The 24901-nt window shown below is 45.7% G+C and overlaps 1 protein-coding gene across 2 annotated transcripts in view; it reads left to right on the forward strand.

The window, feature by feature from the left end:
- SORL1 (sortilin related receptor 1) overlaps positions 1–24901 on the forward strand; it is a 117319-nt gene that overhangs the window by 24156 nt on the left and 68262 nt on the right. For both annotated transcript variants that reach the window (XM_033171434.1, XM_033171433.1), the window contains exons 2-6: positions 11217–11333; positions 13045–13170; positions 16443–16604; positions 19323–19390; positions 20932–21112. In XM_033171434.1, the coding sequence (XP_033027325.1) occupies positions 11217–11333; positions 13045–13170; positions 16443–16604; positions 19323–19390; positions 20932–21112 (654 nt within the window). The remainder of the gene's footprint in view (positions 1–11216; positions 11334–13044; positions 13171–16442; positions 16605–19322; positions 19391–20931; positions 21113–24901) is intronic.

A 24901-nucleotide genomic window follows, 5' to 3' on the forward strand; every position in this document is an offset into this window, starting at 1 on the left:
CTCCGGGCCTGGAGGCGAGCACTCCTCCTGCAGACACTTAACTCCCTTCGCCTCTCTGCCCTGAGCCTCTGTAGCTCAGGAGAGGATGGTGGGTTACTGGACCCAGGGGCTGCCTCAGCTTCCTCTGAAGAGGCTGGGAGTGGAGCACCTGCAGGCAATGGGTCCTCCCTCCCATCAGGAGCCAGAGCAGACTCTGCTGATGCCTGCACCTGGGGATCCAGCACAGGTGGGGATCCTTCAGGCTCAAGCCCTGGCCCCGGCTCAGCTGGTTCTGGAGGCGGGGAATCCCGTGCAGGCTGGGATCCCTCAGGTTCAGCATCAGAGTCTGACTCCCAGGCCATCACAGTCGATATGAATCAATTGTTGGATGCCTTGTGAAACGTGTTGGTCTTGGCCAGCCGTTTAAAAGGAAACAGTGCATCATCCCTTTAGGGCAGTTACACAGTGTTAGGGTCAGAACTGAAAAAGTCCTTTCTGGTGCTTCCAGTATCTGGAGCCCTGGCTGGTTTGGGCAGAGATGGGGAAACTGTGGAACTCCCTGCCTGTTGATACCAGGCAGGTGCCTTCACGCTACTCTTTTCAGCCCCTGCTAAAAACATCGTTGTTTTGGCAAGCCTGTCCAGACATGTAAAATGTGTTTTAATCTGGTCTTTAACTTATCGTTGATTTAAATTATTTTTTGAATGTTTTAAGTAGCTGTAGTTACAGGTAGGTAGTCGTGTTGGTCTGCCATAGTCGAAAAACAACAACAACAAAATTCCTTCCAGTAGCACCTTAGAGACCAACTAAATTTGTTATTGGTATGAGCTTTCATGTGCATGCACACTTCTTCAGATTCTTCAGATTAAGTAGCTGTGGTTTTTTAAAAATAATTTTTATTAAATTTTCTAAATTACATTTCAAAATATTCATTTAAACAACCTTAAATCAACGACTTCCCTTCTTCTCCTTCCGTGGTTCATATTGCACACCATACATCCCTGCATATTTTACATGAACTAAACAATTCAGGAATCCATTGTTACATCCATCAAAACTTATTTACACTGTTGAATTTATCTTAATGTTACCAGTGTTTTTAAATAAACACAAATTTCACCTATATATTCAGTAAACATTTTCCAGTCTTCTTTAAACTTGCATTCTTCTTGTTCTCCTATAAGTTAAGTCTGAAAGCTGCACGTATTCCATCAGTTTAAGTTGCCTTAAATAGCTGTTTAATTTTTTTTATTAAAAAAACTAATACCTTTATTATTACAATCAAACAGTATCTGCACTTTCCGGAAACAGCTGAATACATTTCCCCCCAGCTGGATAAATGCGTCTGTACCACAAGGGTCTACTTGTTAGAGTTTTAAGTCTTGTTTTAAATCGATATGTTGTTTTTCACTGTGTCTTTAAGTATCTTATGTGTGAATCATATTGAAACAGAGGTTTAGAAGGCGATTGATGAATTAATTGCAATTATTACAAGCCTGGTAGATGAAGGGAATGCTGTGGATATAGCCTATCTTGATTTCAGCAAAGCGTTTGACAAGGTGCCCCATGATATTCTTGTAAAGAAGCTGGTAAAATGTGGGCTAGACAATGCTACCATTCAGTGGATTTGTAACTGGCTGACTGACCGAACCCAAAGGGTGCTCATCAATGGCTCTTCTTCATCCTGGAGAGAAGTGACTAGTGGGGTGCCACAGGGTTCTGTCTTGGGCCCAGTCTTATTCAACATCTTCATCAATGACTTGGATGATGGGCTTGAGGGCATCCTGATCAAGTTTGCAGATGACACGAAATTGGGAGGGGTGGCTAATACCCCAGAGGACAGGATCACACTTCAAAATGACCTTAACAGATTAGACAACTGGGCCAAAGCAAACAAGATGAATTTTAACAAGGAGAAATGTAAAGTATTACACTTGGGCAAAAAAATGAAAGGCACAAATACAGGATAGGTGACACCTGGCTTGAGAGCAGTACATGTGAAAAGGATCTAGGAGTCTTGGTAGACCACAAACTTGACATGAGTCAACAGTGTGATGCAGCAGCTAAAAAAGCCAATGCAATTCTGGGCTGCATCAATAGGAGTATAGCGTCTAGATCAAGGGAAGTAATAGTACCACTATATTCTGCTCTGGTCAGACCTCACCTGGAATACTGTGTCCAGTTCTGGGCACCACAGTTCAAGAAGGATACTGACAAGCTGGAACGTGTCCAGAAGAGGGCAACCAAAATGGTCAAAGACCTGGAAACAATGCCTTATGAGGAATGGCTTAGGGAGCTGGGTATGTTTAGCCTGGAGAAGAGAAGGTTAAGGGGTGATATGATAGCCATGTTCAAATATATAAAAGGATGTCATATAGAGGAGGGTGAAAGGTTGTTTTCTGCTGCTCCAGAGAAGCGGACACGGAGCAATGGATTCAAACTACAAGAAAGAAGATTCCACCTAAACATTAGGAAGAACTTCCTGACAGTGAGAGCTGTTCGGCAGTGGAATTTGCTACCAAGGAGTGTGGTGGAGTCTCCTTCTTTGGAGGTCTTTAAGCAGAGGCTTGACAGCCACCTGTCAGGAATGCTTTGATGGTGTTTCCTGTTTGGCAGGGGGTTGGACTGGATGGCCCTTGTGGTCTCTTCCAACTCTATGATTCTATGATATAATAGTGAAATACTGTTAATAATACTGAGCCAGGCCATTGGTCCAACAAATTCAGTATTTTCTGCACTGACTGGCAGCAGCTCTCCAGGGTTTCAGGCAGGGGTCTCTCCCAGACTTGCCTGGAGATGCTGTGGTTTGAACCAAAGATATTCTATATGTCAAGCAGATGCCCCACTCCTGAGCTGGGGCCCTTCTCTCAAGACGCAGGTACCCATATGGCTGCCTTATACTGTCAGACTATTGGCCAGTCTAGATTAATATTGTCTACACAAACTGGCAGTAGCCCAAGAGTCAGGGATGATTGGTGCTGTCATTGAGCAACATTTGAAGGGCCAGAGGTGAGCTATCCCGGATCTAAGGCTTTTACCGTCAACACCAGCAGTTGCTATATTTAAGAAATGTGGAATTACCGAATTTTTCAGTGTATAAGACTATATTTGTTCCTAATTTTTTTGAAGTTTAAAATAAGGGGTCGTCTTATGCACGGATAGTGCACAGTGCATTTTCTTAATTTTGAGTCCCCAAAAATAGGGGGCGTCTTATACACGGAAAAATGCGGTATATTTTGAAGTAAATACAGGCCACAGAAGGGAAGAACACAGAGAACAAAGCAATAAAACCACTAATTAAGGGATGAGGGTGTGTCACTGATTATGGTCCTTAGTATATAATTGGCGGAACAATTAGAATAAAGCAGCTCTAAAGAAAAGGGAATGGGGATCTGCAAAGTTTGAATGTCCCTGAATCATAACCAGAGTAAGATGTAGGCATCTGAACTCGATTGGGATGTGGTCAGAAACTTCCGCTCTCCTAAAAAGGTAAAGGGACCCCTGACCATCAGGTCCAGTCGTGTCCGACTCTGGGGTTGCGCCGCTCATCTCGCTCTATAGGCCAAGGGAGCTGGTGTTTGTCCGCAGACAGCTTCCGGGTCATGTGGCCAGCATGACAAAGCCGCTTCTGGTGAACCAGAGCAGTGCACGGAAACACCGTTTACCTTCCCGCTGTAGCGGTCCCTATTTATCTACTTGCACTTTGACGTGCTTTCGAACTGCTAGGTGGGCAGGAGCTGGGACCGAGCAATGGGAGCTCACCCCATGGCAGGGATTTGAACCGCCGACCTTCTGATCAGCAAGCCCTAGACTCTGTGGTTTAACCCACAGCGCCACCTGGGTCCCACAGTCCGCTCTCCTACACGGGCGATAAATGGAACTGCGGGGCTGCAGTACCTTTGGTATTCCTTGCTTGTTGCACTTTGCCGAGAGGCTTTGCAAGAACATAAGAAGAGCCCTGCTGGATCAGGCCAACGACCCATCTATCTGGTCCAGCATTCTGTTCTCACAGTGGCCAAACAGATGCCTATGGGAAGCACAGGAGCTGGACCTGAACTGTGCTCCTTTCTTCTCCGACCATTGGCCAAGCTGGCTGGGGCTGACGGGAGTTGCAGTCCGATGTCACGGAGTTCACAGCCACCATGTTGCCTATCCGTGTTCTAAGACAAGGATGCTCCTTGGGTGAAGTTGGTATTGAGGCTCAGCTACCGTATTGGCCCGAATATAAGCCGCACCTTTAAAATTCAAGGGGGGGGGGGAGAAAAAGAAGACAGTGCCCAAGGAGGAGCGGAGGCTGAGGGGGGCCAAGGAGGCAGTGCCTTCACTTCAGTGGTGGTGGGGGGCAGCAGCGCTTCCAAAGGGTCAGTACCACCATGGCCCCCTGATGGGATGGGCAGAGAGAGGTGGTGGCTGGCAAGACTCATGCGCCCCTCTGCGGCCTAAAGCCAGACAGCACCTCGGGCTAGCGCCAGTCCCAGCACACCAGCTGGATCTCCTGTTCCTCCTCCTAGCAGACCTTCTCGCTCTCTCGTTCTCGCCCCTCTCTTCCTTCCTCCTCGCCGACTTCTGGCTCCCTCTCAGGGAGCTGGCCCAGCCAAAACCAAGCAACATCCAGGGACAAGTCTGCTGCTCCAAGCCAATTTTTGTAAGGTGGCGAATATAAGCCGTACTTTTTAACTTTTCACGGTCAGAATTATTATTTTTTTTTTTTTGGGGGGGGGGTGTTCCTTGTATTCAGGCCAATACGGTACTTCTTCATTCCTTCACTGAAAGGGGACCAGGATTCACACTTTCTGGGAAACAGAAGTGGTTTCCCTCTAAGCATCCTTGGTATCAGACCTATGGGGGAGTCTTTAATCCTGTGATAATATTTGCACTCCAGATGGATTTATTTTTAGCACATGCTCCTCTGTTCGCTTAGTTTCCCTTACTGTTGACAGTGTGCCATGCTGGAAGTGGTTGAGTTGTCAAATTTGTTTCGGTTTCTTTCCCCTTCTTATGGAGGGGAGGTAACTGGTACAGACGTTAATTCATATGCACAGGTTCAAGAAGAAACAGGAAGGCATGCTTCCTGCGCTTGCACACGATGTAATGAATGGTAAATAAAAAAAATAGGGGCTTGCGAATCTCTCCCGTGGAAAGATGCGTTTTGTCTCACAGCTCACAGGAACCCAAAGAAGAGCCCTGCTGTGTTATTTGTTGAAGTGGGCTTCTTAGAATTTGACAGCATTTCCCAACTGGAGGAGTCCTCAAAGCAAATGTATTTATATATATTTCAGAAGCCGAAGTGTCATGCTGTAAGACTTCAGAATTTCTGTTTTGTTAGGCACTGTAATAGAGACGTTTGTGTATCATCTGTATATATCTATATATAATTACTGCAAGAGTGTTCTGCAAATATTTCTTAACTGATGAACATGGTTTTCAAATTCCTTTAATCCTTCCTTTCTGGTAATTTTGTTCCTCTGCTACTCTTTCTGGCTAATAGGCACACACACACCATGTCTTTCTCTCTCTCTTTTCTATCTGAGTGTTAGGATTCCCTTGAGCGGTTGTGTTGACCTGATGTAACAGCAGGGTGACCGGCTGGTTTAGGATCAGGGATAGACACAAGCAACGGACAGAATGAGTGCAACTGAGCCTATGCACACAGATTTTCCCTCCCCCCCCCAAACATAAGAGGTTGCCCGTATTTTTCTTTCTTTCTTTAAATGGCAGACAGGCATCTTCATAAATAAATTAGAGGTGTGGAATCGTTGAGTTGGAAGACACCTCAAGAGACATCTTGGCCAAGGCCTTGAAGCAGCAAAATAATGATTGGTCTTGACATTTGCTGTGTTTAAACAACCCTGCCATGGGTCAGATCAAGAGGCAGCAATGCACATGGGTGGTGGGGTTTTTTGGTGTGTGTGTGTTTGGTGGATGTGCTAAAATAGTGGGATATATTAGGCAGCTGACATGGTGGGGAGCCAGGCTTTCTAGTTAAGAGAGTGAAACAGGCCATTAGTAGATTCAGGACAAAAGGAAGATACTATTTACACAATTAATAATAATAATAATAATAATAATAATAATAATAATAATAATAATAATAATAATTCTATCCCACCCCTCACCCAAAGGTCACAGGGTGGTTTACAGTTTAATGAAAATTCTAGAATCTGCCCTTTTACCCCACAGCCACCAAGTTTACTCAGGAGCCCCGGGTGAGTGACCTTGTCAAAAGGATTTTGAAAATTCTCAGTACTGCATCACCCCAGTCTACATGTTTACTGACACTCCCATCACAAGACTTCCCTTTTCAGAAGCCATGCTGATTCTAACTCTGCAAGACTTATTCTTCTAGTACAAGGGTCAGCAAATGTTTTCTGCAGGGAGCCAGTCCACTGTCGCTCAGAACTGGGGGGGGGGGGCTGGACTATATTTTGGGGGAAAAACAAACAAACACACGACTTCCCTCCCTTCTTCACAGCACCGGATGAGCCCCGGTGGCTGCTTACCTGTGCCTTGCGAGTGGCAGGGGCTAGCGGCAGCGGCAGCGGAGGGACTATGAGCGGCTGATTAAAATGGCGCTCAGCCAACCGCGGCTCAACAAAGCCCAGCTCCCTTCCTCCTCTAGGCAGGGCGGGGAGAAGCCAGGAGGAGGGAGGGAGGAGGCGCCGCCATGGTGTGTGTGAAGGAGAGGGGGGAATGGCGCAGCCCGAACCATCAGAATACCCATGCCGATCCACGCGGCGATTCCTGGACCATCTGCAGCTGGATCCATAAGGCAATTGGGCCAGATCCGGCCCCCGGGCCTTAGTTTGACGACCCATGTTCTAGCACATAGGTATTTCATAGGCTAGAAGTACCTCTACAAATAAATAAATAAGGTGAGCTTGGCAATTTTGTCTTTAAAAACACTTCCCGTCAACTTGTGTGGGACAGTACTGGCTCCTACTGTCCTGGATCTAAGCTATCCCTTTTAAACCTTTACCTTTTTACACTGGCCATTTCCTAGACCTTGGGTACAGAAGCCCGTCTTTGGAGAAATTACGTATTTTTGTGAGAAGATTAGCAATATCTAATTTGAGGGGTTTTTTTTGGTTTGTGTGTTTTTTAAAAGAGCTCTCAGGTGGATACCATCCAAACCTGGCGATGTGTTCATTTTTTGCATTTGTCATAAGGCTTGGAACTCAAAAGCTCCGCTTGAACAAGGACCCCAATTCTCATTACGCCTTGATTGCAAAGCTTTCTGATGAGATCAAGGCCGAGCATCAAAAGACCCTCGGCAATTTTTGCTTGGTCTTGACGTAACCCAGAGAGGCAAGAGCATCCCCTATGGGCTTGTTCTCACAATCGTTGAGCGGCAAGCCCAGCTCTTCCTTGAAAAGAGGCTTTTGGCTTTGATACCGTTCATGATGTTTGGAGTGTTTAACATGCATTAATACTTGAGCTCTGCTCAGTACCACTTCTGAAGAGCGTAGGTGGTTCAGCTGCGGGTTTTTTTTTAATGAAAAAGGAATTAAATCGTTAAGTGGAAGCCTTCTAGCAAAAGCAGGGTTGGAAGTGCGTGATCCTTCAGGGGAGGTGAGCTTGTCGATTGCAGCCCATTGTCTCGAGAATGCCTTCCCTTAGCGTCACCTTCCACATGATGTAACAAACAGGTTTGCAGTTGCCTCGTGGGAGGCTGTCTCCTGATGCAGATGCCTTGATGAATAAATAGTGGGAAAGGGATGGCCAGGAGCCAGAGACCTGAGGGAGTGAAGTGATAATAGGGCAGGGAAGTGGTGTGTTACTCTGTTTTCTTTTTTAATCCTAGGAAATGAGAAACTTTGTGAGGGAATTGCCTGGTAATGACCCCCTGCCCTCCTTTTGTGGATGAGATTATTTTTCGACGAACAGTGTAGGCTGCACACTTTCTTGGGCGAAAAAATATCTCATCGCTGTTGTACATGCCTTGATCTAGCCCCCACTAGGACTGCTGTAATACCCTCTGCTTGGAGCTGCCCTAGGAGAGCGTTTGGAAGCCACAACGGCTGCTTGCAAATGAGTGTCTGGTGCCATGTTGGTTTTAGTTTCCCTGACTCCCAGTTTGTTTCTGGGTTCAATTAAGAGTGCTGGTTTTAATCTTGTACAGAGAAATCATAACCCCTAAACTTGTTTGCTAGAGAGGATTGTGGTTTTGAATTTTGGCTTTTTGATCAATACACTGGCAGGCTGTGCCAGTTGAATTTGAAGGGTGGGAAAGAACTGTACGCTGGTTGTTGTTGTTCAGTCGTTCAGTCGTGTCCGACTCTTTGTGACATCATGGACCAGAGCACGCCAGGCACGCCTATCCTTCACTGCCTCTCGCAGTTTGGCCAAACTCATGTTAGTAGCTTCGAGAACACTGTCCAACCATCTCATCCTCTGTCGTCCCCTTCTCCTTGTGCCCTCCATCTTTTCCAACATCAGGGTCTTTTCCACGGACTCTTCTCTTCTCATGAGGTGGCCAAAGTACTGAAGCCTCAACTTCAGGATCTGTCCTTCCAGTGAGCACTCAGGGCTTATTTCTTTAAGGATGGATAGGTTTGATCTTCTTGCAGTCCATGGGACTCTCAAGAGTCTCCTCCATCTTCAGCCAGTTTGGTGTAGTGGTTAAGAGCGGCAGACTCGTAATCTGGGGAACCGGGTTCGTGTCTGCACTCCTCCACATGCAGCTGCTGGGTGACCTTGGGCTAGTCACACTTCTCTGAAGTCTCTCAGCCCCACTCACCTCACAGAGTGTTTGTTGTGGGGGAGGAAGGGAAAGGAGAATGTTAGCCGCTTTGAGACTCCTTCGGGTAGTGAAAAGCGGGATATCAAATCCAAACTCTTCTTCTTCTTCTTCTTCTCCAGCACCATAATTCAAAAGCATCAATTCTTCGGCGATCAGCCTTCTTGATGGTCCAGCTCTCACTTCCGTACATTACTACTGGGAAAACCATAGCTTTAACTATACGCAGTGGCGTCGCTAGCCTCTGCGCTGCTGGGGGCGGCGGCAGCGCAGGGGCACCCCCCTGGGGGAGGGGCAGGACGCACATGTATGCAGAAAGGGGGGATTTCCCCCTTTCCGAGGCTTTTTTTCGGCAGGGGGAGGGTGACCAGCGAGGAGGGGGTGACAAGCGTGACCCCCCCTCGCTGGTCGGCCCCCCCCCCCCGCCGAAAAAAAGCGGGCGGAAAGCCTGGAAAAGAAGCAGAGCGGCGCTTAAACGCGCCTGCTCTGCTTCCTTTCCAGGCTTTCCCCGCCCCCGCCCCCGCGGTTTTTTTCAGCGGGGGAGGGTGACCAGCGAGGAGGGGGTGACAAGCGTGACACCCCCCCTCGCTGGTCGACCCCCCCCGCCGAAAAAAAGCGGCGGCAGCACCCCATCCGTGTGCTGCTGCTCCCGGGGTGACGGAGGGCGCAGCGGCGCGTGGGAGTGGTGGGAGGGGCCGCCGCTTGTCACCCCCACCCGCCGCTGCTCACCCTGTCACTGGGGGCGTACCGCCCCCACCGCCCCTCCCCAGCGACGCCCCTGACTATACGGACCTTTGTCGGCAAGGTGATGTCTTTGCTTTTTAAGATGCTGTCTAGGTTTGTCATTGCTTTTCTCCCAAGAAGCAGGCGTCTTCTAATTTCATGACTGCTGTCACCATCTGCAGTGATCATGGAACCCTATATTCCCCCCAAATTATGTCAGCCTCCAGAGATTTTTCAGGGTTAACCAGGTTGCAAACAGATCCCCCCACCCTACCTGAAAGATACTCGGAGTCCAGTGTGATTTTCATGCTCTTTATTCAGCTCATAGTAGATAGATAGATATTCTTTATTCGGCTATAAGCCCACAAAGTAAAACAAATCAATAAATAAAACGGCATTTTACATTCTAAAATATCAACTAAAATATTTCAACGCATAATCTCCTTCGCATTACTTACAATCTCTAGATGTACCATATTATGGCCTTGAAGATAAAGATGGTGCATAGAGTTTACTAGATTTTTAATAGTCATGCAGCATTCCATGAAGTCTTTTATATGAAAGAACTGAAACCAGGAATCTGGCAACTTGTAATGTTCTATAAGAGTCTATGTCCTGGAGTAGATAAGCTAGATGCAATTCAGGTGGTTTAGCAACAATTTCCAGAATGATTGAACTCAGAATCCTTGATCGGGGAACACTGTATAATGGGCAATTAAACAAGATATGGTAAAGGGATTCTATTGATTTGTTATCACATGCGCATAAAACAGAGGTTTTACCGTTAGAAAATCTATTGCTCAGAACATTTGAGGGGAACACATTAAATCTGGCTCTAACAAATGCGAATCTGTGCGACGCAACCGATAAGGTAGACAGATATCGAGGTATCTGGGACATAGGTGTAATGCCCATATTTATCGGAGAACATGTACCTCCACCTGTAGTAAGATTTTGTTGCAAATCAACCTCCTCCAATCTTTGTTTGATGACCTTTTTAGCTGTAATTAGATCTAAATTTAGTATATCGGAAGGAGAGATTCCATAGGACAACAGTTTGGAATGGATTTTTGTTGCCCATGGGCTGGTGAATTCATCTCTCCACAGGCACTGAATAAGATGGTAATTTGGCAATTTATGCCAAAGGGACAGCCAATAATTAATTAGTAGTGAGGAATTAGTAGTGAGGAATGTAGTTCCCCCAAAACGTTTGCTTTATATACACTATTTACACAATGGGCCCCACATGATTGGCTAATTCCGGGATACTCCTGTATGCCAATCGGAGTGCGGATTCACTTCCACCTGGAGCTGGATTGGGTGGCTCCTGCAGACCAATCAGACTGCTGCAATCTCAATCCTATTGTTCTGGGACCAATCAGACTGCTGCAATCTCAATCCTATTGTTCTGGGACCAGTCAGACTGCTGCAATCTCAATCCTATTGTTCTAGGACCAATCAGACTGCTGCAGTTTGGATCCTATTCAACTCAGTACATAACACTACCCATCCAGAAACAAAACAGAACCGAGGGCCCAACTTTTGCTAGATTCCTCCAGATGTCGGGAAGTGGCTTTCACACCAGGTGAAAGATCACGTAAAATGTGAAAATGAAGAGGTAAGGAAATGTCATGAAGATGGAATAAAATGCTATCTGAATGCAGTTGTAGTGTGACGACACTCACATTGGATGTTCTTTTAACAAGACCCTTTCTTTTCTTTCTTTCTTTCTTTCTTTCTTTCTTTCTTTCTTTCTTTCTTTCTTCTGCTTCCCCAGGTCAGCCTGAATGATTCCCACAACCAGATGGTCGTTCACTGGGCTGGAGAGAAGAGCAACGTCATCGTCGCTTTGGCCCGTGATAGCTTAGCCTTCCTAGGCCCCAAGTTAAGTGATGTAAGTAGTTGTGTGTGTGTGTGTGTGTGTTTTAAAAAAAACAAGTTTAAGGTGGAAAATAACACAGATAACCAAACACCGACACAGTTAGTTGCTTAGCATGGATTAATGCTCCAGCCCTCAAATTGGTTTCCAACTAGTGCCTAATTTCTGTTTTGTGCTGTTTTTGGCACCCTGCTAAAATCTTATACAAAACCTTGTTAAATGGAAATGAGATGAAATAATGAAATAAGATAAGCAGGCAGCTATCGACGCCGTTTCAGGCTTTCCCCAAAGTGTGCCCCAATCATTTTTGGGAATATTAACTTGTACTTGTTGTAGGCATGGCTCAGTTGTATTTAGTTTATTGTAAGCTGCCTTGTACACCACTTTTGGCGCGAAGAGGTTTATAAATCTGCAAGTGAATAGAACAAGGAGACAATTGCTGCTTCCTTTGGCGTTTACAAATAAGTGAAAAAGCAGGGCTCCAGTTGTCTTTCGAAAAGGATGCTACTAGAAAAAAAAGCTGTCATTAAATATTACTCCTCCTGGGAAAGTGAGTCCATTCCCACTGTCTCCTCTGAGCTTCTTCCTCTGCCATCATCTCCTCTCAACTACTTAGCACACTGTTGCACTGTGGGATAGGACAGGACAGGACAGGACAGGACAGGACAGGATATGAAATCAGAGGGAGGTAATGTGGAAAGGACTTCTTTATAGGAACCATCCCTATAGATTACACGGCATCATTCATTTTGGAGCTGGGAGTGTGCAGGGAGGAGTCGGAAAACTTTAATGAAACCAGAAGGTCAAATTTCAAAGTAATTATGATTTCTCAGCTCAGTATCACAAACAGTAAAGGTTCCAGAGACACGACGTTTGTCCTCACCTTCTCTGTTGTTGGAAAGCTCCACAAGGGCAGAGACTTGCCTTTTGTTCGCAAGCATTACTCTGTGTAGGTTGCCGTGCATTAATGGCTCTGTATAAATACAACAAAAATAATACTATTAAAGAACAATGTGGAAGCTGGTCTGTTGTGCTGGTCCATCTAGCTTGGGGCTGTCTAGGGTTCCAGACAGGGAATCATTCCCAGCCATACCCGGAAATGCTGGGGATCGAACCTGGAACCTGCATGCAAAACAGATGCTCGTTACCAGTGAGCTGTGGTCCTTCAGGAACAAGTGATTGTTGTTGTACGGTAAAGGTAAAGGGACCCCTGGCCATTAGGTCCAGTCGTGTCCGACTCTGGGGTTGCGGCGCTCATCTCGTGTTACTGGCCGAGGGAGCCGGCGTACAGCTTCCGGGTCATGTGGCCATCATGACAAAGCCGCTTCTGGCGAACCAGAGCAGCGCACGGAAACGCCGTTGTACGGTAGCAGATGCCTATTCCCTGATTTGCAAACTCACTTCCCTACTCCCTCCCAGACCCGTTCCTCTTTCATTTGTTGTTGCTAAGGATGAGCAGCTGCAGTAGTCCGTCCTGTCTCCTGAGCAAGCCTGAGGACGCTCAGTTGACACCGTTCTTTATACAATGAGGCAGCCGCCATAGCTCTGCACCAGTGCAATGCTGTAGCAGCTCCTTCCTCTCATCCTGGTAAATAAAAATAATTCTCAACTTCCTTGGTTTTTTTTTAATTTTTATTTTTTTTAAGAACCACATGATTTGATGGGGTGGAATGGTCTTTTTGTGTTTGTGTGTGCGGTTTGTAACATTAGCATCTTTCCTTGCTAGGTTTATATTTCTTACGACTACGGGAAAACGTTTAAGAAGATATCGGAGAAATTCAATTTTGGCCCGGGGAACAGCAGCCAAGCATTGATTGCTCAATTCTACCACAGTCCAGCCGACAACAAGAGGGTAAGAAATTAGAAATCGTCTGAATGTGTAAACAAAGGATTTCAACTGCACCCCCCCTAGATTTAAATAAGGGTGTTCTAAATATTTTGGGGTTGAAACCAGGGTAGGTTCCGACTTCCGGCGGCTGACGCCATTGCGGGTGGTCGTGGGCTGCTTCGGCTGCGAAGCACCCAGCCCATCCCGGGGGTTAGGAGCCCTGCTACCGCAAAGCGGGGCTCCGGTTGGGGTGCGGGAAGAGCGTCCCGCACCCTGGGCTCCCCGGCTGTGCCCGTTGTGGCTCCAAACCCTTCCCCCGCTCCCCCTGTAAAGGGGGAGTGGGGGTGAAGGGACGACGGAGCCGGGCTATAGGGGACATGCCCCAACCGGGATGTAAATGCGGCGACAAAGCCTGTGATGAGCGTCTAAGTTCTACCTGTCCTTAATGAGCTGTTAAGAACCCAGAGGCGGTGAGTAATTGATTGACTCTTTGTATTCCTGGAACGATCTGGGGGAAAGAAGAAAGGCAGCCCGCCTCCCTCCCTTCGGGAGATGAAAGGAATTAACTCTTTAAGTGACTGCTGCTACAACAAGCGATTGAAAGTATTTGGAATTTGAAAACTGAGACTGTTGAGATTTCCCTTCGGGGGTTAACTGGGGGAAAAATATATCCATTTGAAGTTTTGGTCTTTATACTCCGGCATCGGAGAAATGGCGACGACTTGGACTTTCGTGGGAAAAAACTGAAACAAAGAAAGGAAGAGACAGGAACTGAAACTTGATACTCACCCTCCCTCCTAAAATGCTGGACTTTGCGCTTGCACTGGTATCGAGCTCTGGTTTGGAGGAGGAGGAAATGCTTACTGTCTTGCAACTGGAACTGCTTAATCGAAAACTACAAATTTTGAGTGGAATTATAAATGAAAAGAACTTACTTTCCACAGAAGAGGCTTTTCAAAAGGTCTACACAATGGAAACAAACTTTGGCAAAGAGCTGGGAGAGGCGCTTGAAGGATGGTTTGAGATGGCTGGGCAACTCCGAAAGGAAGGGGGGCCGGTTTCTGGGGGTGGCAGCCCTGGAACGGGAAAATTTACAATATCCAGACTCCGAGGTGGCAGCTCGGGGGCAAGGGACAAGGAATTAAGATTTCTACAAGAAGAAGAAGAAGAAGAAGAAGAAGAAGAAGAAGAAGAAGAAGAAAAAGAAACGGAGAAACCCAGAATGGAGGGGAGGAACACCCTGAGGCTCGATGCGGGGTTTGTTGTGGATGCAGCCTGGACCTGTGGACACTTAGAGGAAGACAATTGGAAATTTGGTTCTGGTGAAAGACAGAAAAAGACAATGGACAGAGGGGGAGTGGGTTGAAATATTAAATGTATAATTCAAATGGTCTGCCATGGTATCCGAAATCGGAGTGTGAAGTCTGTTAATTACAAGTTTATTTTAAATAAGTAAGGAGATATTGAATCTTAAGTTAAAAGCAGCATGATAAAGGATAGAAGAAATAAGTTTAGCTATAAGAATACTTGGTTAAGATCTAGGTTATAATGCAAAGATTAAGACAACTGTGTTTTTTCTTTTAAGTAAAGTTACATTTTTTACAGAGAAAAGTTGTTAAGGAAATAGTATATTGATTTAAAACCGAAGGTGTATAGGCGGGGGAAGTCAAAAGTCAAGATTCAGAACTAGAATTTTTTTTTTGCAAGGTATATAGATAAGAAGAAGAATCCTGACATTATGTGTATTTGTATTTGTTTTGTATTTGTAGGTGTGGGGTTGGGTTTGTGTTATATTATGAAAATGCTAATAAATTCTGTTTAAAAAAAAAAGAAACCAGGGTAGGTTCCACATTTTTCCTGAAAAGGATCTAATGCAAGTATTTGGCTCTTTCTCTCCCCTGTGCCACTTTGACCTTTGCTTCTTTCTCTTTTCTGGGCTGGTTACATGGTTGATCTCACCTAACTGGGGGGTCTCCTGAGTGGTGCTCAATGTGGTTTAACAATCCTTCTTCCCAGAGAACTCTGGGAACTGTGAGAGGATAAGGGGTCTCCTTACAACTCTGAGCACCATGAACAATCTATAGCTCCCAGGATCCTTTGGGAGAAAGCCATGCCTGTAGTGTGTTGAATGTGTAGTGTGAATGTGGTAAAGGCAAGAGACACATCCGTTGCTCCACCCTCTTTTGCCTCTGGCCCCACCCACCCCAGGCACGCGGCCCCTGGAAGCCTGCCTGTGAGGCCATGTGGCCCTGCTATGATAAGTAGATGGAAGGAGAAGCTGTACTCGTGGTTTCCATTTTTGGCAGCAGCTGTGAGGTTTGTTTTGTAATGTCTAGTTCCATCCTCAGATGAGCTTGTCAATTTGTGCGGAAAATGTCAATTAAACTCCCCCCCCCCGCCAGCTCTTTGTTTTGACCTCTGCAAAGTCTTCGCTTCACCGTTTTGGTCATTGACGTAGCATCTCTGCCAGGCCTTCAGAGCAGACCAAGAAGGCCTAAGTGCGTGCCATGCTCAGGCAGAACAATAGAAATCGCTGCAACCAAACAGCTGTTTACCTAACAGCAAATGGGTTCATGTAGCCGAGAGAAAATATTTGTCTCCTGAGGATTATAGATTGCGTTTGATCAAGAAAACTGACTGAGTAGCTTCTTATTTTGCGGTGGGGAGATGGGAGAGGGCAGAATAGAAAACAAAAGTTTCACGTTGTTTTTTTCTTCAAAAACTCTCACTAAAAGCAAAGGCTGTACAGTTGTCTTCTGTGGCAGATGTGAATCCTAAACTAGCTTTGCAAGCCAAGCTGATGGGTGCCTTGCAGAAATGAAGTCACCAGACTTGTCATCTCCACCACTGAAGGAGGGAGGCCTAGTCTAGCATTTAACTCCATAACCTGCCCGTCCCCCTTGTCCCCCCAGCCATCCCATCCTAAGGGAAGGTCTAAACTGCACGTTTTGAATTTTATTGCGCTATCATTTTCTTTAGTGGGTTGTGTAAAATGCTTTGAATAGGGTAGGGGGCACCAAGGAATGAGTTTGTAGAACCAAGAGGGCAGTGGATGATTTATTTATTTATTTATTTGGAACCACTGTTTTAAAATATAATTTATTGCATCGGTGAGGGATTCTGGCTACAAAAAACTGGTGAAAATGTAACAAAAATTGGCGTACAGATTTTTGTTTGGGGTGTGTGTTTGTGTGTATGCAACTTCCACATCCAAACAATTCTGCCAAGATCTGTGTGCTGATTTTTGAAGACCCATTGATTTTTTGTCCTACCCCTTCCTTCTTTCTCTTTTACAGTACATCTTTGTTGATGCTTACACTCAGTACCTCTGGCTTACCACGGACTTCTGCAACACCATCCAGGGCTTCTCAATTCCATTCAAAGCGGCAGATCTGCTTTTGCACAGCCGACTCCCAAACCTCATCTTGGGATTTGACAAGACCCATCCCAACAAGCAGGCGAGTAGATCTTTGACGGATGCACATGCCGAAGGCTCCCAATTTCTGCTTTTCTTTCTGTGCGTAGGGAGTGGGTGTCTTGCGAACGAGATGCTTAGTGTGGGAAGGTGCCTTGGTGATCACGCAGAGCACAGTTAAACTGTGGAACTCCCTCCCACTGGATGCAGTGACGGCCGCCAATTTGGATGGCTTTGAAAGAGAAACTGGACAAATTCACAGAGGATACAGCTATCAGTGGCTACTAGGCATGATGGCTATGCTCTGTCTCCATAGTCAGAGGCAGTAAGACTTCTGAATGCTAGTTATTGGGAATTGCAGGTGGGGTGAGTGCTGCTGTTGCACTAAGGTCTTGCTTGTGGGCTTCCTACAGGCATCTGCTTGGCCACTGTGAGAACAGGATACAGGCCCAGACGCAGCATTGGCCTGATCCAGCAGGGTTCGTCTTATGTTCTTAATCATTTGTTGTGTCTTTTGTGTTTTAGATTGTTAACCCTGTTCAGAACCTGACTCTTTTAGAGCATGAGACTCTTAATCTTAGGGTTGTGGGTTCGAGCCCTACGAGGAGCAAAAGATTCCTGCATTGCAGGGAGTTGGACTAGATGATCCTTGAGGTCCCTTCCAGCTATGCAATTCTATGATTCTTTGATTCTAACCTTCTAAGGCTATACAAGAATAATAATTAGGGATGCATTGCAACAATCAATGCAAAATTTGAGCTGCATCTCCCACCGCCCCTGATCCTCAGCCATGTTTGCATGGTGGCAGTTGGGAGTCCAACAACATCTGGCAGGCACCATGTCTTATAGAGCATCTGCTTTACATGTAGAAGGCCCCAGGTTCAGATCCTGGCATCTCCTGTAGTTGGAGGAGTGGGGTGTCCCCTGCCTGAAACTTTGGAGAGCTGCTGCCAGTCAGTGTAGACCAAAATGAGCTGGATAGGCCAGTGTTCTGGCAGCTTCTCAGTTCTGTGGAAAAGAGTCCTTCTGCGACCCTGCTCTTCCTCCTGTTCTCAACCATACTGTGTTCAGAGCCTGGTGAAGGAAGGAAATAGGCCAACGATTCCCTCTTCCCAGCAAGAAGCCTGCCTTTGTTCCTCTTCAGGCTTGCTCTGCATTGTTCTCACGCCTGGCTCTCGAAATGGGCAGGAGCCCGGGAGGTGGAGGGACGCCAGACAGCCTAACTCTGCTGCCCTGGTACTTGGCAGGAACAACAGTGTTTGTCTTGTGTGGTCACATTTGGGTGGTTTTTCTTCCCCGCTCCCGCTTTCAACGTTTGGATGTTTCCTTCACCATAACTGAAAGGCGGTTAGTGCCCTGGGGTTGGTGGTAAAAACTCGGAGACGATTCCTCGCTTTGACTCGGTTAGCCAGAGCCACACTTCTCGCCATTTAAAAAAAAGAGAGAGGAGAAATATCTCCCGGCTCCCAGCAACAGGGAGCCAGAAGGAAGCATCGCTTGCAACCTCTCCCTGGTCCTTTGCTTTGCCGGCGAACTCTCCTCTCATTGTATTCCTCCCTTTCCACCGACATGGGCTCGCCCTGATCTCAGAAGCCATGGCACTTGCTACTCACAGGCAGGGCGAAATTGCTCATAAGCTCTTTCTGCACCAGATCCGCTTGGGGTTAAAAGAGGTTTTAAGCTCCCGGCCTTGCTTGGGGGCAAGGCCTGCTCAGCATGCTGGCTTTGCGAGGCTTTCATGAGATTTCACGGGGCCACCTGAGTTCCCACAAGCATCTCCGGCCTTCCAGAGGTGTCACGCTGAGTGGGTCTTGCCTCTCAAGCAAGGCCGCTTTTTCCTGCCAGGTTATCTGGCATAAAAAGGGCTTTTAAGGACTCTGGCTTGCTACCTGGGCAAGGCACGTCAAGATGTGGACCCTTACATAACCCTACAGGTTGCTAGATTCCTAACAGCCGTTATTTCGTATAAGAGACGAAATGGGATGTTAGCTGATTAATGAAATTATAAATATGTTTTCCAAAATGAAATTAGTCACTGATTTTAGTTTTATGCTTAAATTTTAACTTTAAAACTTCTCTGAGATTTGCTTTTATGGAAATGTTAATATTGGTCCTTGTGAGTTGTGTTTTTATTTGCGGCTTGTACGGTGTCGTTGTTTTATTTGATTCTCTTTTATTTGTTCTGTTTTGTATTGTAAGATGGGCGCAAATGCCGAATAAACATCTATCTATCTATCTATCTATCTATCTATCTATCTATCTGGGCAAGGCACGTTTGATGTGGGAGCACAGGGGATTTTCTCCCCTTGCCCCACTTGCTACCTGTGGGGCAGCTCCAAGGTTTTGGGTACCCCTGAATTTCGTGTATACATGGAACCCTTGGAACTGAACCCCTGCGTAAGATGTGACTGTACCAGGCTTGCTTCCTGATGCTTAGGACTTTGCAGGCTTAATTTAATTTGAACCGGAGCGGTTCATTGGACGGATGAGGGGATAGTGTCTTCTTAACCACTGTGTGCTCATGTGGGGGGAACACGGGTGTGGCCTAGTATAAGGTGCAGCATATCTCTTGAACTTTTAACTCCTTCCTGAACCCACCGTCCCATATTTCTTTCTCTCAGCACCTGCCTTTGGCAGCCTGAGACAGCTTAATGCACAGCATCCAGGACCCACCCTGATCCATGCATTCCCCGGCCATCTGGGTTTGTCTGGTCCACCAGAATCCAAACATATTTCCCCATGTTCTAATTTTTTTTTGCAGCTCTGGAAGTCGGATGATTTTGGGCAGACGTGGATAATGATTCACGAGCACGTGAAATCGTTTTCCTGGTAAGTGGTGGGATTCTTTGCAGGCTTCTCGGGAGCCACTTCTTCGTCCCCACCCATTGCAATGGAATCTACACCTCTTTCTGAGCAACGGGCCTCGAATCCTGGGCTCTGCTACTCCAGGATGAAGGTGGAGTGTGTGCATCATATCTTTTAATAGTCTCCTTCCTTAGAAAAATTAAAAAGTTCCTTGCATGGATCATCAGGGACAGGAGTACTCTAAATGTTTCTTTCAGGTGTGCATGAGGTTTCTTTTGTGCCTGGTATATGAATTTCCTAGAGGCATGTGGCTGACCACTGTTGGAAACACAATGAAGGGATAGTTGGGCCTTTTGTTCTGATGCAGCTGTGCTGTTCTTATGCACTAAGTCTTGACTACAGGAGAAAAGCCAATGAGCAGCAAGACTTGCCTTTCACTTTGCAGGCGCAGCCGTTGTGTTTCTTAGCATTTTTGAAATCTGAAACCAAGGCAATGTGTGTTTTTCATTATTTTCTGCATCAGTGAGGGCTAGAAACTGTACAACGGTACCTCTGGTTACGAACTTAATAGAAAAGGAATGGAAGGTCTTTAAAGGTTATATACAAAATTATATTGAAAAACCAGAACTCCTATCGGAATGAAACAAGTTCCGTGATCGAAATAGGTAAAAAGAAAAAAAAGAAGGAATTCAAAACATTAAATTATGAATACTAAAACACTAAATAACAATTAGAGCAATGAGTTATAGAAAGATAAAAAGTATCAGTAAACAGTATGCAAGAAGAAATATTGGAAGTTAAAAGATATTACAGCTGAGGTGATTGGAAGTCTAACACAGGGTGAGGTGATGGATGGTGGAGGTGAGGGGTTGGGGTGGGACAAGGAAGATGCACAATATTGATTACAGTTATGTATGAATATTTTTATCCAATGTATGAAAGAATGTAGGAGTGCGTATTTACAAATGTTTATTTTATTGGTGAATTTTTTCAATAAAATTATTTTTTTAAAAATTCGTTCTGGAGGTCCGTTCTTAAGCTGAAACCATTCTTACCCTGAGGCATGCTTTCGCTAATGAGGTCTCCCGCATTATCTCCGATACGCAATTTCCGTTCGCATCCCGGGGCAAAGTTTGCAACCAGGAGCAGCAACCTCCGGGTTAGTGGAGCTCGTAACCTGCAGCGTTCGTAACCAGAAGCATTCATAACCAGAGGTACCACTGTATTTAGAAGTGTTTATTATACAGGTCTATCTCCCAAACAGATTACTGATCAGGTCGAAACACCTGTCACGTCACGCTGCACGCTGTCTGGTGTTTCATGGGCCTGCGGGTTAGAATCTTAAAACGATGAAATTTTGAGCAGCGGAGGTTTTCCAAGGCCACTGCAGGTTGCACCAAACTGTCTAGGAGAAGATGGCACCTATTGCCCATTAGGTAGAGTAATGAAAATGACGAGCAGTAGATTTAGAACAGACAAAAAGGTGGGGATATAAATGTAATGCAACAATAACGGTATACATAGAAAAGATGGCTTCTTTTCTTTTCTTTTCTTTTTCTGACCAGGGGTGTTGAACCGTATGACAAACCCTACACAGTTTACATTGAACGGCATGAGCCTACCCGGGCCTCCACGATCCTCCGCAGCACCGATTTCTTTCAAACCAGAGAAAACAAAGAGATTCTGCTCGAGGAGGTTGAAGACTTCCAGCTCAGGGAAAAGTATCTGTTTGCAACAAAATCTGTGGTAAGGAGTTGATGATCTATAGAGCAGGAGTGGGGAACCTCAGACCTGGAACTCTGAACACGGCCCTCAAAGCCCCTCTGTGTGGCCCCTGGTACTCTTCCCAGGCCATGCAAACCCTGCTCCTGTTTCACCCCACAAGTGTTTCTGCTTAGTCAGAATGTGTCCTTGAGCTCTGATCATGCCTCTTTCTTCCCTGGATAAAGGGCAGAGAAAGGTTGTTGCTCCACCCAGTTTTTCCTTTGGGCCCACCCGCCGCTGGCAAGTGGCCCTCAGAGGATTGCCCAGAAGGGAATGTGGCCCTCAGGCTCGAAAAGAAGTTTCCTGTCCCTGCCGTCGAGGGAGCAGCTTAAAATAAAAACACAACCCAAGTTTATAAAGGAGCACAGTGCATGGGTGTCAAGGAAGCAGAGCCAGATTTTTGAGCACCCAGCACTGTCCCAAAACAATGCTCCGAAAACACTTCTGCATTAGCTACAGAAGAAGAGGAGGGGAACATGCTGTGAGCCTCAAAGGAAAGCATCAGAGTCTCCTTTGACTTGTGTTTGTGATCCAAATTTATTATCCCTTCATGGGGGTCTGGCAGGCAGCCTGTATGTACTGCAATACTTTTCTGCTTAGGGAAGATTAAAATAACTCGGAAGCATGTTAATATAGACCACAGATAGGGAATCTTTAGCCCTCCAGATGTTGTCATACTACAACTCCCGTCATCCTGGAGGACTGGCCACGCTAGCTGGGGCTGATGGGAGTTGGAGTCCAATATCAGGAGGGCGTCAAGTTCCCCATGAATGAGCATCTTGGTCCAAATGCAAAATTTAACTCAATAAGACATTACCATTGATGGCTGTTTTAAACAGGGAACCCAGAATTTTTTGGGTTAAAAATCTCTTTCTCCTGTGCCCGCCACATTTTATGACCAGAAAATGCACGTTATGTAGTTGCAACTCTCTTGTGCGAGAGTCAATGTGGGTATAATGGTTAACCTACCTCACAGGGCCGTCTTGAGGATAAAGCAGGGAGCATGTTCACTGCCCTGACCCCTTTGTAGGGAGAGCGAGCAGAAATAGCAGAACGAGCCTGAGTTTTGTGGTTCAGGAGCATGCAGGATGCAACAACAGGGTAAAAAAAATGCCAGCCTACTTCTGTTTGATTTTAGTACTTTAGGCAGATCTAGGTCAGTGTGAAACGCGGAGGCTCTGGGAAGGAGAAGTTTAGATGCCTGTAAGTAATAGGCATATATAGGTGGGAATGGGAGAGGGGAATGGATGGGCAGGGTTTCATGGGAGAAGAAGAGCTTTTGCAGTACTATTGAGGAAAAGTATGTTCGTCAAGCAGAACGAGGCCCTGATAATATCTCCTGATTGTCTGGATAGAGGATGGAGAGGAGTGTTTGAGCGTGCGTAGAGACTAGCCTACTGCATACAGGCAATGCTTTCATATGTTGCTCCGCCCACTTTTGCCCCGGGCCCTGCCCACCTTTGCACACGGCCCCCAGAAGGCATATTGTATGCTCACATCTGGAAGAATTGCCATAGCTCAGAGGTAGCAGAAAAAATAAACCTATGCTGCCAATACTCGTGGTAAATCAGTATACAATAAGCAGCACAAAAACGGCGCACACAAATCTACCAAACCATTCCACGTATTTATTGAATTCTATATTGGTAGTCCAATCAAAAAGAGAGCAATGCAAATGTATGAATATACAGTAAATCCTGGGAAATAATTTACTGAAGAAGCCCAAAATTGTCCATGGGCGAAACAGGGGACAAACGCCGGCACCCTGTCTAATTTGTGTGTGTCACATCTTCAATATTCCATCTGATTGGACTTGCTTTCATCTATTAATATCTGTGCGTATCATCTGACTGGACCTATTTTCATCAATATCTACAGGAGCCTGGCTAAAGACATTTAAAGACTGAAATTGTCCTGTTGTACTAACTTGAATGAGTTTTCTGTTTGTGGCTTCTTTGTTTGACTTTTTGCATTGCTCTCTTTTTGATTGGACTGCCAATATAGAATTCAATACGTGGAATGGTTTGGTAGATTTGTGTGCGCCGTTTTTGTGCTGCTTATTGTATACTGATAGCTCAGAGGTAGAGCTTGCACCCTTCATTGCTGGACTCCTTATCATGCTGTTTTATTTTTCTTTCAGAGCTGTTAACATGTGGGATGCAGCTTGCCGACCTAGAAATAAGCTTTGCCACTCCCTCGCTCCCCCTGCCCCTATTTTTCTGGCAGGCAGGGTAGCCCACTTTTTATCCCTGACATCTCCAGTTAAAAACAAAAAAAACTAATGATGGCTGATGGGAGAGGACCTTCTCTGCTTTGCGGGGATTGGTAAGCTTGTGGGAGTACAACTCCCATCATCCCTGCCTCATTGGCCATGCTGGCTTGGGCTGATGGGAGTTGGAGTCCAACATCACATTGAGAGACACAGGCTCCCCCGCCCCTGCCACAAAACTGAGCTGGATGGTTTGAATCGACACAGGGCGACTTCATATATGGGCCATGGTACAAAAGGATGAAAATCTCTTTCCCCCTCAGGATGCTAAATTAATTTACTTATTAAATGACGAGGAACCAAATAGAACCCATATGGTTGCTAGGTTTTTGACTAATGTGCTATTTACAAAGAAGAGGAATGGTTCTCTTCCCATTTATGACAGTGCAGAAAATAATTAAGACCTATTATTGGGGCGATAAAATAGCTGATAAATTAATTTTAACAGATTTTTATTTTAATTAAAAAAAACTAGTTCAGTTGGACTACTCAGATCTCAGTGTGACTTAGATGGAAGGGTATAAATGGGTTGCTTTAAAATTGGTTTCGTACTGTATTGTTTAAATTTGTTAAATTGTTTTACTCTGTGTGTATTATGATGAATGTGTTTTGCAATGTGATATGGGCCACATGGCCGAAATAAACCTACCTACCTACCTCTTTCCCCCTCACTTCCACCCCACTCTTAAGCCAGTTAAAAGAGCAGCCCTATGGGGTAGTTAAAACATTGCAACGCCACTTAATGGCTTGAACCAGCAACGATGTGAATATTGGCATAGGTGGGAATCCCAGAACCACCATCATGTAATCCATCCCATTGTGGGTTTGGGTCACAGCAAGTGTGGAGAGGAAAAAGTGGTTCCTGGCAGACTCCCAGGGAAGAGAACAATTTAAAAAATAATTAAACCCAGAAAACTGTGGTGTGTGCATACCTGTAAAAATAACTTGGCTAGATACAACCCAGCATGGTTCCTTTTTTGCTAGTACTTCAGTCCGGATGTGCCTACATTAGTTGTAGCTAGGGATATTGGAGAATCCCAGTGGTGGCAGACATGGCAAATGTTTGCTCGTTCATCTCAGTCTGCAAATGCTAATGTCTGCACATGAGTCCCCCCCCCCCGCCCCCTCGATTTGCATTGCGTTTCCTTTGCATGGTGTGGAGTGAGGCAACAGGATCGTAATTAATAATGTGATTTAACAACGTAATTAAATACAGTGGTACCTCGCTAGACGAAAAACTCGCTAGACGAAAGGCATTCACTAACGAAAGGGTGACTCGCAAGACGAATTTCCCTATGGGCTTGCCTCGCAAGACGAAAATTTCAATGCATTCCTATGGGAATTAAATTCCTATGCATTCCTATGCATTCCTATGGTCGTGCTTCGCAAGACGAATTTTTCGCAATACGAAACGACTCGCAGAACGAATTAATTTCGTCTTGCGAGGCACCACTGTATGTAAAATTCCGCCACAGTGGAGATCAAGCTGAATAATGTAGCTT

This window comes from Lacerta agilis, chromosome 15, assembly GCF_009819535.1.
Source record: "Lacerta agilis isolate rLacAgi1 chromosome 15, rLacAgi1.pri, whole genome shotgun sequence".
In the NCBI taxonomy this organism is placed as follows: Eukaryota; Metazoa; Chordata; class Lepidosauria; order Squamata; family Lacertidae; genus Lacerta; species Lacerta agilis.